The 16,718-nt window shown below is 36.6% G+C and overlaps 1 protein-coding gene and 1 non-coding gene across 4 annotated transcripts in view; one reads left to right on the top strand and one right to left on the bottom strand.

The window, feature by feature from the left end:
• The window catches only part of TRIM37 (tripartite motif containing 37), a 150,518-nt gene that overhangs the window by 133,390 nt on the left and 410 nt on the right, over positions 1-16,718 (bottom strand). For all 3 annotated transcript variants that reach the window (XM_054709839.1, XM_008147710.3, XM_054709838.1), the window contains exons 2-6: positions 14,815-14,916; positions 8,466-8,506; positions 7,112-7,228; positions 4,397-4,484; positions 1,535-1,657 (exon numbers count right to left, since the gene is read on the bottom strand). In XM_054709839.1, the coding sequence (XP_054565814.1) occupies positions 1,535-1,657; positions 4,397-4,484; positions 7,112-7,228; positions 8,466-8,506; positions 14,815-14,916 (471 nt within the window). The remainder of the gene's footprint in view (positions 1-1,534; positions 1,658-4,396; positions 4,485-7,111; positions 7,229-8,465; positions 8,507-14,814; positions 14,917-16,718) is intronic.
• On the top strand, positions 5,271-5,372 carry LOC114233867 (U6 spliceosomal RNA). Its single transcript, XR_003620055.2, has one exon. It is a non-coding gene; the product is annotated as a U6 spliceosomal RNA (small nuclear RNA).

Consider the following 16,718-nt stretch of genomic DNA (forward strand, 5'->3'; position numbering starts at 1 on the left):
AAATCATGGCCTTAAAAACATTGTATATTGAACTGAATCAGGAAAAATATTTCTTAAAATTAAACAATAAAGCTGGGCTGGTGTGGCTCAGTGGTTGAGCATCAACCTATGAACCAAGTAGGGGGCATGCAGGAGGCAGCTGATTGATGATCTCATCATTGATGTTTCTATCTCTCTCCCTCTCCCTTCCTCTCTGAAGTCAATAAAAATACTTTTTAAAAAATAAATAAACCATAAACAATAAATAAATAATGTATAAATAAAATATAGGTATGTAATTACAAAAATTGGTTTAGGTAACATACAGAACATTTATATCTCAAAGCCCCAATTATATCTCTGATAAGAAATCATTTCAAATCAAAAGTTTACTAAAGCCATTTCACATCGTGCAAAACCCTAAAATAATTTTAAAAATTTTAAAACCATATCTACAAAGTTTTTCTTTTTTTTAGAAGAAAAAAATGGATTTTCAAAGATTGCAGAGTACATATAGATTTTTTAACAGAAGCAGCATTTCCTATACTTACTATTATTATAAAGACAAGCAGTAAGAATCTCAACCTAGAATATTTTTTCTAATGACATTATAATATTGCCAAGAGAAAAATAGAAAATAAAGGTAAAGGCCAAATGATTTTGCAGATTGTATACATACAACTCAAAAACATTTCTTTCTGTATAAAAAAAGTTATAATGATCTGAAACTTTATTCCTAAAGGGGGATAAAGATGACATCTTAAGTTAGGACCTGGCAACTTTAAACAAAATATATCCCAAAAGTATATATGGTATTTAAATGTTTGAAGCTTAATGAATTTTTCAATAGAAATATTATAAACGGTAAATAGCTCACCAAAACTGTTTGACCCACACAGCATCTAAAGAGTACTGTTAAATATTACTCTTTTAATTCTGCAGAGTTCTAATTCAGGACATCAGAAATAATTCATTCCTTCGTAGCAGAAACCCCAAAAGCTGGGGGTCCAAAGAATGAATAATTTAATGACTTTCTAAAAGTCAATATTGAGTGTATAACAAAACAGGCTTATCACTAACTGATTCTCTATTTCTGCATAAGAGACAATTCTCTGGGTCCAATTACAGAACAGGCCAGGGATTTAGCCCTTAGTTCTTCAGCTAGTGTGAAGTTGGTGAGACTTCACTATAAATATATCCTATCAAATTTTCAAATTTTGCCCGGCTGGCATGGCTCAGTGGTTGAACATGGACCTATGAACTAGGAGGTTATGGTTCAATTCTGGTCATGGCACATGCCCAGGTTGCAGGCTTGATCCTCAGTGTCACATGTGCAGGAAGGAGGCAGCTGATCAATGACTTTCTCTCATCATTGATGTTTCTCTATCACTCTACCTCTCCCTTTCTCTCTGAAATCAACAAAAAATATATTTAAAAATATGTCTAAAATTATTTTAAATCTTAATTTCAACATCTGATTGATTTACATTATAAAAATATATATTACATAGTATAGACTATAAAAAGGATAATGATCTTTTAGTAGTAGTCTTACCACTTCTTGAACTAAGCTGATTAGTTCCATGAGACGCCGACGAAGTTTAGCTACCTCTTCGTTCACTTTAGTAACATGCTGCTCGTAAATTTCCGCCAAAGGTTTAAAAGTATGTCCACCGTGCTATTTAAATTAATAAAATAACTTTTAAAAACATTTTCATATATCTCATCTGTATTTACATTCCTTTATTAACACTCTATGAACACTAATATACTGGCAAATATTTCCAAATGGATTTTATTTTTTTAGGCTGCCTTTACTTTGCTAAAATAAGTCACAGCTTGCTTAAAGTCACTTGGCCCACGTAAAAAATCCTTCAATTGTGGATAAAGATCTTAAGCAAAATGTTTACACTGATGTAGAAATCTTCACTCATTAGAAAGAACCAAGATCCTTAATCATGGCTCAAAGCCGCTGACACAACCTCATTTGTCATTCTTCTCTTGATCAGCACTAGCCTTCTGTCCTCCCATCAGGCCTTTGCAAAAGTAACTCCTACTTATTCAAAAATAATTCTCCTTCATCTTCCCTCCCAAACTCTCCACCTTTTAACTCCTACTCATCCTTTGGATTAGTTCAGGATTAGAGGGTCAGGTCCCATAATTATCCATTCTTACCAGACTGTATACTTATTCCTAATATCTATTACAACAATTAAGTACATAACTAGTTATTTGATATCTATCTTGTTAATCACTGAATACCCAGTCTCTAACACAACTGAATAAATTAGAAAGACATTTGAGGAAAAGACCCATCGTACACTATTAGCAAAAGCAATAAACCCATTCTTCATGCCACAAAGAGTTACTGCAGAGACAGAAGGCCCATGCAATTTAACCTTACAAATCCAGTTGTATTCAAAGAACAATTTTTTTAAAGCTAACAGCCTAAAATCAATTTCCTATCCAATTTATGTATTGTAATTTATCACAATCTCTGGATTAGAAAGTAGAACTTAAATTTCTATTATAAGGAATTTCCTGTAACAGAAAAGTTCATATTAGAATTGTCTTATTTTCCTAGCACGTATGGCTCAATTGGTTGAGCCTCAGGCCATGCACCAAGAGGCCACCGGTTCAATTCCCAGTCAGGGTACATGCCCAGGTGGATGGCTCCATTAAAAGTAGAGGGCATGCAGGAGGCAGCTGATCAATGTTTCTCTCTTATCGATGTTTCTATCTCTCTCCCCCTTCCTCTCTCTTTAAAATCAATAAAAACATATTTTTTAAAAAGAAAGAAAAGAGAACTGTCTTGTTCAACCAAAGCACCCAGCCACGGTCTCTAAGGAAAAAATGACATGGATTTTTGCATGTCCACTGAAATTATGAAAAATACTGTTTCCATTGGTTCTTACAAAAAAAAAAAACAAACCCATTTATTTAAAGTACTAAGTTGTGGGACATAAATTTTTTCTAGTCGGCACAGGAGTATTCAAATACCAACAGAAAAGCTCTAGCTGGTTTGGCTCAGCGGATAGAGCATCTACCTGTGGACTGAAGGGCCCCAGGTTCAATTCAGGTCAAGGGCACATGCTCAGGTTGCAGTAGGGAGCATGCAGGAGGTAGCCAATCAATGATTATCTCTCATCATTGATGTTTCTATCTCTCTCTCTCTGAAATCAATAAAAATACATTAAAATAAACAAAACAAAACAAAACAAATACCAACAGAAAACTCTGAATTGAGTTCTACTCAACCAACTTACCTGGCATTCTCTCCCCAAAATGTGCAAACTAATGACCTAAGAATGATTAATTCTCATCGCTAACAGACACCTCTAGATGTCTACTCCCACTATGACTAACGTTCCCCACCAAGAATCTACTGTTTATTCTCAAAACTATTTATGCCTATTGTACTTATTACTAGAGGCCCGCTGCACAAAATTCGTGCATGGGCGGCGGGGGAGGGAGGGGCAGTCAGACATCCCTCTCACAATCCTGTACTGCTGGCTCCTAATCACTCACCTGCCAGCCTGCCTGGTCGCCCCTAACTAACCCCCTCCCCGCCAGCCTGATCACACCTCACTGCCTCTGGTGCTGGCCTGATCACCCCTAACTGATCCCCATACCTGCGTGGTAGCCCCCAACTGCACCCCCTGCCAGCCTGGTCGCCCCTCACGCCCCCCGCCCCCGCCGGCCTGGTCACCCTACACAGCCTGCTGTTAAGTTGTTTGGTCATCCCACACTAACCCCCCTGCTGGCCTGGTTGTAGGCAGCCATCTTGTGAGGGTGCAAAGGTTAATTTGCATATTATATCTTTATTATATAGAATTGTAAGTATATAATTCAATATTAATTAAACAAAAGGACACAAATATAAAATAAAAAGCTATTTCTAGGAAAACTAATTTGAATGTTTTAGACTTGATAAAGGTAGATAACTTTAAAAAACTACATTGAATTAGACTGGAAAAAATAAAAATTAAAAAAAAAATTAGTTACTTAGAAAACAAATCATAAGATCTAGAAGTTTACATTCATATTTTTCACCAAGTGTTGTTACATTTTAAATAAACCAAAATTGAAAAATTGTGGCCAGGACATGAGATCAATTGAACTTTAATGAAATAACATAAAATAATTTAAAAAGACCTTGATCCTACAACTAAAGATTTGCAGATGTATACATTTTATAATTTTAAAAAAATATTTATGTAGGGGGTACACATCCCACATCAAAATCTCCCACAAATGCTGTTTTTCTGGCATAACAGAAGGAATGATACCTTCTGCTATAAAGCAAAATCATTTAATTTTCATTCTATAAACAAAGTAAAACATTATTTTTTATCTAAATCAAACAAGTATTTCAGTGCTTTCTAGTCTCTAAGTAAAAATAATTTGTTCTGCTCACCATTCCTCCCCAAAGTGCACACTGATGGCAGATACATTTCTTACAAGTCCAGCAAAATACACTAAGTTTTTCATGATGATTTTCACATCTATATATTATGAAAAGAAAATACAGTTATAAATTAAACTAAAATTGGAAAATAATTACCTCAACAAATTCCTAAGTTTGAGTAAACAGCAAAATCATTTAATTTTTTGGTCAATTTTAAACAATTATATCTCAGGAAACAATATAAAATGTATTCCATAGTTTCTTTTGCAAATTAAGCTAAAGAATTACATTGGAACACAATTTTCTTAAAACACTGTTTTCATTAATCTATAAGAACTTAAAATTACATGAAAAATGCAGACTAGTTTTTGAATAAAGTACAAATATAACATCATTTCCTAATATTACTATAGATCAGAAATTTTCAACCCTTTTTATTTCATGGCACACAAAATACTAAAATTCTGCAGCACACCAAAAAATTTATTTTTTGCTGATCTGACAGAAAAAATAGGTATAATTTTGATTCATTCACACTGAACAGTTACTGTTACTAGTATATTAGCTGTTGTCATTTTTTTATTTGACAATGTAGGGAAAAAAGGTCAGTGCCCCTGACTAAATAAAGAGTCAGATACTGCACATTTTAAAAATTCTTGTGGCACACCAACTGAAAACCACTGCTATAGATGATAAATTCTAGCCTGCTACTACATTTTTGGACAAATCAGATTATGTGTTTGTATCTACATGAGCATGTATGCATGCACATACACTTTTCCTACATGTGGTCAATGCTAACAATAAGACACGTGATTAACTGCACAAAGTAATACCAGATCCTTCTGAAAAAAATCAACTCAATTTTAAAAAGTTTTCCCATGTTCACTTTGGCAGCACATACACTAAAATTAGAATACAGAAGAGATTAGCGTGGCTCTTGCACAAGGATGACACACAAATTCATGAAGCATTCCATATTTTAAAAAATAAAATAGCCCATCCAGTGTTGTGCAGTGGTTGAGGACTGACCTATGAACCAGGAGGTCATGGTTCGATTCCCAGTGAGGGCATATTGTGGGCTTGATCCCCAGTGGTGGACATGCAGGAGGCAGCCAATCAATGATTCTCCCTCATCACTGATGTTTCTTTCCCTCTCTCTCCCTTCCTCTCTGAAATAAAAAAATATATATTTTTAAAAATAAAATATAACATTTTCCCTTAAGTTGGAGATCTACATGCAACCCTTAAGTTGGAGATCTACATGCAAAGGAATGAAGATGCACTTGGTTATTAACTGAACTGCATTTGCCCTGTCCCAAATTCCTATGTAGAAAGCCCTAAGGTAACTATACTTGGAAACAAAGACTTTAAGAATGTTAAATAAGGTCATAAGAGCAGAGGCCTAACACAATAGGACTGTTGTCCTGACAAGAAAAGAAAGACACCAGAAGTGTATATAAACAGAGAAAAGGCCATGTAAGAACACAGAGAGAAAAAGCCATATCTAAGTCAAGGAGAGAGTCTCACCAGAAAGCAAACAATACCCTGACCCTGAACTTCCAGCCTCCAATACTATTTAAGGTACCCAGTCTATGCTATTCTATTCTGGCAGCCCTAGTGGAGATTAGTTGTGTGACAATGTGAACATACTTAACACTACTGAACTGTACACTTAAAAATGGTTAAGATAGTAATGATGTTATGTGTATTTTACCACAATAAAATTTTTTTAAGTTTTCTCTTGCTGCCTGACCAGCATGGCTCAGTGGTTGAGCATCCATCTATGAACAAGGAGGTCGTGGTTCGATTCCCGGTCAGGGCACATGCCCGGGTTGCTGGCTCGATCCCCAGTAGGGGGAGTGCAGAAGGCAGGCGATCAGTAATTCTCTCTCATCACTGATGTTTCTATCTCTCTCTCCCTCCCCCTTCCTCTCTGAAATAAAAAAAATATTTATTTTTAAAAAAGTTTTCTCTTGCCTTTAAAAGAGAGTGTTTCATTTGTTCTGTTCATCATTGAGCTTAAAGAAAATACCTAAATAGTCTACATTTTATATTCTCACTTATAAGTAATATTAGAGGCCTGGTGCACGAAATTCGTGCACGGGGGGGGGGGGGGGGTTGTCCCTCAGCCCAGCCTGCACCCTCTCCAATCTGGGATCCCTCTCACAATCCAGGACTGCTGGCTCCCAACTGCTCACCTGCCTGTCTGCCTAACTGCCCCTAACCGCTTCTGCCTGCCAGCCTGATCACCCCCTCACCACTCCCCTGCCAGCCTGATTGACGCCTAACTGCTCTCCTGCCAGCCCGATTGCCCCTAACTGCCCTCTCCTGCCAGCCTGGTCTGGAAGCTAATTTAGCATGATTTCCACACCACCAAATTTAGGATACATCTTTTAAAATATAGGAAATTTATCAGATCTGTTCTTAATCAATGACCTATAGGCATCTTCAGCAAACCCAAGGGGAGCCAGTAGGCATCAAGAGGCAAAGAAGAGAGATTAATAGCACATCAGCAACTGTGGCAGTTCCACTCCTTTTATGAAAGCCTCTGATAAAATAAGCCAATCAAGTGTTAGAAAGATCTTTCCAAATACTGATACCCACACATCAAAAGAAAACTGTGTTCACTTACAAAACTAAAAAAAAAATAAAATACCTTTCAATAGTTTCATTAAAATAACATGTACCAAAATATATGAAATACTTAAATTGAGGACATACTTGTCCTTTTCATTTTCTTCATGTTTGGTGAGACTACAGAGTTGAAGAGTATCAAGCTGCTGTGTTACTTCTTCTGCCCAACGACAGTTTACTAGTTCTCGTATTTGGAGTGGAGCACTAGAGAGAAGATATATATTTTTTAATTCAGGAATTTGAGTTAATTTTCTAAAACAAACACATTTTAGCCTGACTAGCGTGGCTCAGTGACTGTCAACCTATGAACCAGGGAGTCACTGGTTTGATTCCCAGTCAGTGCACAAGCCCATGTTGTGGGCTCGATCCCCAGTAGGGAGTGTGCAGGAAGCAGCCAATCAATTATTCTCATAATTGACGTTTCTATCTCTCTCTTCCTCTCCCTTCCTCTCTGAAATCAATTTAAAAAATATATTGTTTAAAAAAAAGATACAATTTTCTCCTAGCAAAAGGACAAAAAAAAAAAAGATAGATTGGTAATATACAATAGTGGCAGGAATGTGAGGAAAAGGTACTTTTGTATCTTTTATTAGGAATGTAAAATGGTAAAAACCTATCTTTCAGCACAATCTGGCATCATCATTTGAAATTACCGAAAGTGGAAACAATCTAAACGTATCTCAATATAAGCATAAATAAATAACATATGGTCACATAATAGATAAATCAAACATTTTTAAATTTAAATGACATGTGTACATAAAGGTACCACTATATTTCATATTTTAAAAAAAACACAGTACTATATTATTTGTGCCGTAAGAAAACAATTATATATACACACTAGAGGCCCGGTGCACGAAATTCATGCACGGGTAGGGTCCCTAGGCCTGACCAGCGATCAGGGCCAATTGGGGCCTCCCGGCTGCTGGCTGGGGCTTTCCTTCATTCTGCGCTGCCCCCTGGTGGTCAGCGCACATCATAATGAGCAATCAAACTCCCGCAGAGACAATTTGCCTATTATCCTTCTATATATATAGATATCAGTACATAGATAGAAAATGTTTAGAAGACTAGATACAACCCCAACAACTTCACCTGAAAGGGTTATTTCATGACAAGACTAGGTGAAGAGTAACAGAATCAGAAGACTTTTAAAAAATATTTACCTATACTATTAAGATTTTTTAAAACCAGAAACCTTTTTAATTTTAAGTTAAACATGATTTTCTAAAATAAGGTAAACAATTTAATGCATTCTACATAATTCTAAGATAAATTAGTTTATTGCTATATCTAGAGAGATTAATTTCTTTTCAGCTGTATTCACAAAGAGAAGAAATGAAGATTACAGAAAGAATTTTATTAATATTAGGGCACACTCCAACTCCATCACCTTATTATTTTCCAAATACACAAATAATCATAGCAAAACACTTACCGGCAATGAGGACATTGAGCTCTCTGCTCTGTCAGCCAGCGCTAAGGAGGTAAAAAGAAAATTAGCTTTTGATTGTAGAAACACCATTACTTTAATTTGTACAGATTGAATACTTATACACCAAATTTAATAAGTTTAACTCTCTAGTGCCTGCATTAATTATAAAGATACTTATAGAAACAGTAGACAACCTACTGTCTTCCTCTCATTATCTATTGACCAGGACAAACTTTCAAAGGGACAGAACTCATCCCAAAATAGTTAAGAAGCTATTCTCTCATAGGAAAGAAAGTGATCCTAGGACTATTTGGATTGCAGACGGTCACTACCATCTCCAAAGAAACCACAGGGTTTTACTTCTAAATAACCCACCCTAGAATCTGCAAGGAAGTTTAACTAACTAACATACCATAACATCCCCAAGGAAGTTTAAGGTACTAATACATCCCTTTTTTAAAAAGCAAATTAATTTTGAAGCACATATATATTATAGATATAAATTAGACCTAAAATATGAATAAGCTATAGCAAAACCATTTTGTGTCTTGAGTTCCACAGTTCAATAACTTTTAAACATCTATATAACTTTGCTTTCTCATAATTATAAAAAGGTTTTACAAATCCTTTTAATTACAAAATGTCTCCACTAAACCTCAAATTATGTTAATTTAACCATTGTAATTATTACTGAGTAGGGAGCAGTATCACACCATATACAAAGGAGATGCTAAGATTTTCTGAATGCCTTCCCAAAAACACAATATTTATGGTAAATATTTTTGTTTTAATAGTCTGGTAAATTGGTTCAGAGGTAAATGAATGTATTTCAGTATCTGATATTTCTGTTTATCCCTATGTACTTTTATAAAAGAACATAAGCTCTTACTTCAAGTCAATTAACTCAGAAATAAAATTCCCAAGGAAATCTTAAAGGACAATAAAAATTAGACAAGAGGGAAAAGGTACCTCACAGCAAAATCCTATATAATAAAAGGCTAATATGCAAATTGTCCCCTCGACCAGTTCAACCGAGAGTTCAACCAGGGGCAGGGCCAGCCCCCAACCTGATCAGGGGTGGGCCGGCTGGCCAATTGCCTGTGGCCCCTCCCCCGGATCTGGGGTGGGGCTGGCCAGCCAACCTCCCTCGTCCCCTCCCCCCGGCTGGCCTGGCCCAATCGGCCCTGATTGGGGTGGGCCGGCCAGACCCCACCCATGCACGAATTTAGGCACCGGGCCTCTAGTAAATAAATAAAGCTAGAAGAAAATACATGGAAGAGGATTCCTCCATTCTTAATAACCTTGAAAATTATTTCTTCAGTCCCTTGGTAAAAACAAAATTTGGGTCAAGTTTCTTCCCCTGAAAAAACTCTACTAAAGTCATAGCACCTCTCCTAGGCTGTTTTCAGCCCACACTTCCCTAGCCTTGTCCTTTACCTCAACCTAGGGGACCCAGCAAGGTTAAACCTTTAAATATATTTGGTATCTCTCTGCCCAGGATACTTGTCAATACCTTTCTTCAAATGGTTTATTCCTACTCATCCTTCAGATTTCATTTTATAAGCCACTTCCTTCAGAAAGCTTTCCCCAACTTTCTACAGCAAGCATGTCAAACTCAAAGGCTAACACAAGCCAAATAAACAAGGCTTAAGTTTATGTGGGCTACAAAAAAACAAAAGCTTTAATTTTCATAGAAACATAGTTTTTCAATAGAGACATGCTGAATACAAAGGGCTGAAATGAGTAATCATTAACATAAAATAGAACATTTTAATAAAAATTAGTATTTTTTTCTTGAACATTAACTTACCAGACACTGAATAACTGCACAAATTAATAAGCATAATGCAAATAAAACTATTTTTCTTGTTCTCCAAAAGTGAAATATTTCCCGTTGCGCACACCAAACAAGTCAGTGCAAGACTAATGAATGGCAATTGGCTGCTAAAATATTCGCTGCTAGCCCTAACTGGTTTGGTTCAGTGGATAGAGCATCAGCCTGCCGTCGGAAAGATCCCAGGTTCAATTCCAGTCAAGGGCATGTGCCTTGGTTGTGGGCACATCCCCAGTAGGGGGTGTGCAGGAGGCGGCTGATCGATGTTTCTCTCTCATTGATGTTTCTAACTCTCTATCATTCTCCCTTCCTCTCTGTAAAAAAAAAAAAAAATCAATAAAAAATGCATATTTAAAAATATATATATATTCGCTTCTAGTATTAGTGGAGAGAAATGGTGCACCTGCACATAAGGTATGTAAGGGAAATGAATGCAACACAATTACAATAATCAATCATTAGCGAACATTGTAGTTCGTTATTTATAATTATGTATAACAGGATATTGTAAAAATTAAATTACGAAATATTTATTAAAATGTTTCTTACATACCATTATATTGGCTGGGCCACGAAAATATTCGTTGTGGGCCGAGTGTTTGACATGCTTGCTCTACAGACTATTTTAGGTACCACTGCCATGCTCTACCACAGCAACCTACACTCCCCCCTTCATTGTGGTTATAGTCTCCCCTCCCCTGCTTCACAATAAGCTCTATAAAGGTTGAGACCAATTTATGTTTTTAATATACTTCTCCCATCCAAAAGGGCTATTGTTGCAATATATACCACTCTTAACATCAGGACTGTCCATTTACTTATACAGTCTCTCTCTCTCTGTGCGCTCTCACATGGGAATACCCATTGATTATAACCATAAAACTTACCTGCCTATCCCATTCTAGTGGCCTTTCCCTTCTCTCTATATATATGTAGCATTTTTACCTTGTACATATGACACAATCTAACTTAATTACAAAATAAATATGGCAATTATCATACTTTGGGAAAAACAATGTTTCTTCCAAACCAAAACTCAAGGTAAAAACCAGTGAACAATATTAATGCACAAGAAATATTAAAGAAACATCTTTATAATAATTCCTTCACATTCAACTGAAGAACTGATTTCTCTCCCTCATTAAATGGAACCACAAGCTTTAGACCAGGTGTCCTCAAACTACGGCCTGCAGGCCACATGCGGGTGTTTTGTTTTACTTCAAAATAAGATATGTGCAGTGTGCATAGGAATTTGTTCATATTTTTTTTTAAACTATAGTCCGGCCCTCCAATGGTCTGAGGGACACTGAACTGGCCCCCTGTTTAAAATGTTTGAGGACCCCTGACTTAGTCTGATTCCTAGCTCTAGCACTTATTAGCCACATGAAATAGACAAGTGACTGAACTCAAGTTTTCTTGATTATACGCCATGACCAAGTGATTTATTCCTGGAATGCAAGGACAGTTCAACATACAAAAGTCACTCAGTGTAATACATCACATTAATAAAACGAAGGATATTTTTTCACTGATTTTTAGAGGGAGTGGAAGGAAAGAGACAGAAAGGGGGAAATATCAATGTGAGAGAGACACACTGATTGGTTGCCTCACGCCAGAGACTGCAACCGAGGTACGTGCCCTTGACCGGAATTGAACCCAGGACCCTTGAATCCACAGGCCAATGCTCTATCCACTGAGCCAAGCCAGCTAGGGCTAAAATCCATTTTAAAAACCACAGCAAACATCATATTCAATGGTTAAAGATGGAAAACTTTTCTGTTAAGAACAGGGAAAAGACAAGGATGCCTGCTTTTAGCACTTCTATTCAACATAATACTGAACATTTCAGCCAGAGCAATTAAGGAAGAAAAAAGAAACAAAGAGCATCCAAAATGGAAAAGAAGTAATATTATGTTTATGAAGACACATGATCAGATATGTAGACAACCCTAGATTTCACAAGAAACTTAAGTTAAAGCTAATAAATTCACCAAAGTTGCAGGATACAAAAATCAACACATAAAAAACACTTATATTTCTATACACTAGCAAAGAAGACTCCAAGGAGAAAATTAAGAAAACAATATATTTACAATAGTATCATAAAGAGTAAAATATCTAGGAATAAATATAACCAAGGAATTGAAAGATTTTTATGTGGAAAACTACAAAATATTGCTGAAAGAAATTAAAGGAAGTCCTAAATAAATGGAAAGACATCCCATATTCATGGATTAAAAAATATATTAAGATGGCAATACTACCAAAAGCAATCTACAGAATCAATGCAATTCCTATCAAAATCACAATGGTGCTTTTTACAGAACTAGGAAAACCCCATCTAAAATTCAAAAAGAGCCGAAACCGGTTTGGCTCAGTGGATAGAGCGTCGGCCTGCGGACTGAAAGGTCCCAGGTTCGATTCTGGTCAAGGGCATGTACCTTGGTTGCGGGCACATCCCCAGTAGGTGTGCAGGAGGCAGCTGATGATGTTTCTCTCTCATCAATGTTTCTAACTCTCTATCCCTCTCTCTTCCTCTCTGTAAAAAAATCAATAAAATATATTTAAAATTCAAAAAGAATCACAGGGGACCCTAAATAACCAAAACTATCTTGAATTTCCTGATTTCAATTTACTACAAAGCTATAGTAATAAAAACAGGTTTGTACTGGCATGAAGACAGAAAGAGAGACCAATAGAGAGCCCATAAATAAGTACTAAAAGAAAAATATTGTATAATCGGGTTTATATGAGGTACTTAACTAGTCAAATTTGTAGAAACATGAAGAATGATGGTTACCAAGGATTGGGAGAGAAGGTAATGATAGAAGTAATGAAAGTAGGCAACCTTGTCTTTTTCCTGATCTTAAGGGGAAAGTTGAGGTACCACTAAAATTCAAGACAGAACAAACCAAGTTTACAGTCTGACAATATGTTAGAAGACAGTCTGACAATACGTTAAACAGTTAAACATCTACCATATGACCTAGACACTCCATTCCTATTTACCCAAGAGAAATGAAAACTGAAGTCCATTCAAAGACTTGTATATAAATGCTCATAGCTCTATGTAAATGCCAAAAACTAGAAGCAACCCATGTATCCATCAAGTGAATGTGTACAGTACGTTAATAATGTTATTATTAACATATGACCATAACTATGGTTAATAGTATGGTTAATAATATGTGCTACATATTTGTAAATTGCTAAGAGAATAGATCTTAAAAGTCCTCATCTTAAGAAAAAAAAATTTTGTAACTATGTATAGTGGTGAATGTTAACTAGAGTTAGTGTAGTCATCATTTTTACAAATATATACAAATGTTGAATGTAGAAATATGTTGCACATCTGAAACTAATGTTTTAAATGTCAATTATACCTCATTTAAAACAATAAAACAGGTGAATGGATAAACAAATTATGGCATATGCATACAATGCAATGCTATCACTGCGCAGCAAAAGGAACACTATTTATACACCTGACATAAATATCAAAATAATTTTGATGAATAAAAAAACCAGATACATAAGAGTACATATTGTAAGATTCCATTTGTATACAATTCCAGAAAATCCACCCATGTCTATAGTGGCAGAAAGCAGATCAGTGGTTGCCTGGGAACCAGATAAGCAGAAGGAGACATTACCCAGAGATACAAAGAAACTGGGGGATTGCATATATTTTCATTACCTTGACCACTGTGATGGTTTCTGAGGTATATACATTTGTTAAAACTTATCAAACCATACACTTTAAATATGTGTAGTTTATTGTACGTAAATTATACCTAATTTTAAAAGTCTGCAAAATTTAAGACAAAACAGTCAATAATTGTAGACAAACATAAAGTGCTACTTATGCTGAAAATTAAGAAGGGATTAAAAAAAGAGAGAGAGAGAGAGAGAATTAGGGGGACAAAAAAAGGGAGCAGAAAATAAAAAAAAATTAACACACACACACACAAAAAAAACAGGTAATAAGAGAGAATCAACTAAGTGTAGCTAGATAATTGCAGGAGACCTAGCCGAAAACTTAGCCAAACAAGTATGAATTCTCCCTCCTCTGGGTATTACAACATTTTGTTAGTGTCTCTTTAAGACAGTATACATTCTTCAATATAAACACAAAGTCCATTCTCTTTATTAGATTTAAGTTCCTTCAGGGCAGGCACTTTGTCATTTATCTTCATATCCCTCAACCTCAAGCACAATGTAGGCCAGCCCTTTGCAAGTACTTGTTAAATGTGCAATGATTTAATCATGTAAATACATTAGAACTATAGTGGGTTTTGGTTTCCAGACATTTCATGGCAGTTATCATTTGATGATTATTCATCTCCACAGTACTAAGCAATATACACTGATGATCTATTAAGGAACATTCATTAAAGACATTTTTTAAAAGGACACAAAATCTAAAATAAGAAAAGATAAAGAAAAAGGTTAATTTTTACCATTTACCAATATATCCTACATATGCTAAATGCATGTGGAAAGAAAAATACAGCTTACCCTGATACAGCTGAAACAACAAAGCTTAGAGCAATGAGGACACAGGCGTGCATCCCGCAATTTCTCCATACAGATGAAACATCGGAAAACCTCAGCAATGCTCTGAAAATAATAAAAGATGTAAGGTCCAACCAGGTTAAGCTACTGAATCAAGAGTAAAAAGCACGATTGATTATAATGGCAAGAAGCTGGCTGGCCCAAATATCCAAATATTATCACAGTTAACATAGATTACGATACAGTCACTACAAATATTTCTTCGATTATTTAATGATACAGGAAATATGCTTATGTTTAACAGTAAGGAAAAAAAAGGCAAACTACATGATTAAAGGAATATGAACTGTTTACTTTCTCTGCAATTTTCCAAGGGGGATGAATTGCTTTGATAAGTTTTTAAGAGATACGTATCTTAAAAGCAGTGCCCTTTGATCAATGCCCTGGATGGGTAGCTCAGTTGGTTGGAGTGTCATCCTGATTGGCCAAGATTGTGGGTTCAGTCTGGTGAGGGGACTTCACAAGAATCAACCAATGGATGTATGAATAAGTGGAACAATTACTAAAGCCCTGGCCGGTGTGGCTCAGTTGGTTGAGCTTCTTCCCATGCACCAAAGGGTCTTGGGTTTGATTCATGGTCAGGGCACATGCCCAGTTGCAGGCTAGATCCCCAGTAGAGGGCAAGCAGAAGGAAGCTAATGGATGCATCCCTCTCTCACATGACGTTTCTCCCTGTCTCCCTTTCCCTTCCCCTCTCTCTAAAATCAATAAAAACATATTTTTTAAAAAAAATCAATAAAACATCCTCAGGTGAGGATTAAAAACAATTTTTTTTATTTATTTAAAGAAACTAACTCAGAATCCAGAAATCTGACTTTCTGCCCTGATGCTGCAACCAAGTAAGCTACTTATTTGAGCCTGAGATTCCACCCTGCAGAATTTTAGTGGCAGTTCTCCCAATGCTTTGGGAAGAAAAAAATCATCACGTAAATTAGAAGAAATAGTATTATCTTTGCAACATGCCTCATATGAATCAGTTTAGGAAGTAACTGACAGGAAAAACAGATGTAATTAAATGTAGGTTATTATATATTTTAAGTTTATAGGACAGGAGAATTAAACTCTCATAAAACCAAGGTCAAGCTACCAAACCTTTATAATACTTTCACATGCGAGTCTAATCATGACTGCAAGCCAAAAGAACCTGTGCGGTGCAGAGGCTGGCGGGGAGAGGGTGGGGGCGACAACACCATGGGGTGAGCTAGTTTAAAGAGCCCGGTAACATCGCCGCCCTTACTAAAAACCAAGGGTTCAGTATTCTAGTATTTCGACAATCAATATAGTACTTGACAATTATTATACAATTACGTTCAACAACCAATCTTTTTCTAAAAATGTCCCTAGCCTTTATGTAAATACCCCAACAATTTCAAATCAGAGCTTACAAGCGCCAGATAGAAAAATAAGAATAAGGCTGTCCTGGCAAACTACAGCCAAATAAGATGATTAAGAGTATGTGCTCATTCAATCTGGGAAGGGCAGAAGTCTACAAAAATGCACCGCTAGGGAGAATGGTTATCCATTCGGAGGGAGATTTGGATCCGCACAGAAATCACAGGAACTGGTTGCGAGTGTCAGGGCACGTCCCTGTAATGAATCTGCAGTTTTACTCCGCACAGGCCGTGGTTTGCAAAAACCCCGTGGGGATGAGTGCCCGGGCGGAGACAACCTGAAAACGCCCAGAGACGCACCACCTGGGCGCGGGAGCGGTCCGAGCACAGGCGCCCGAGGGCTGCAGCGCTAGCACGCCGCCCTTCGCACCTGGCCCGCCCTCCCCACGGCGGCAGCGGCGGGGTCCCTACCAGCGAGGACTAGGGAAAGGCGACCCGATTAAAAAACACGCAGCG

This window comes from Eptesicus fuscus, chromosome 20, assembly GCF_027574615.1.
Source record: "Eptesicus fuscus isolate TK198812 chromosome 20, DD_ASM_mEF_20220401, whole genome shotgun sequence".
NCBI lineage: Eukaryota > Metazoa > Chordata > Mammalia > Chiroptera > Vespertilionidae > Eptesicus > Eptesicus fuscus.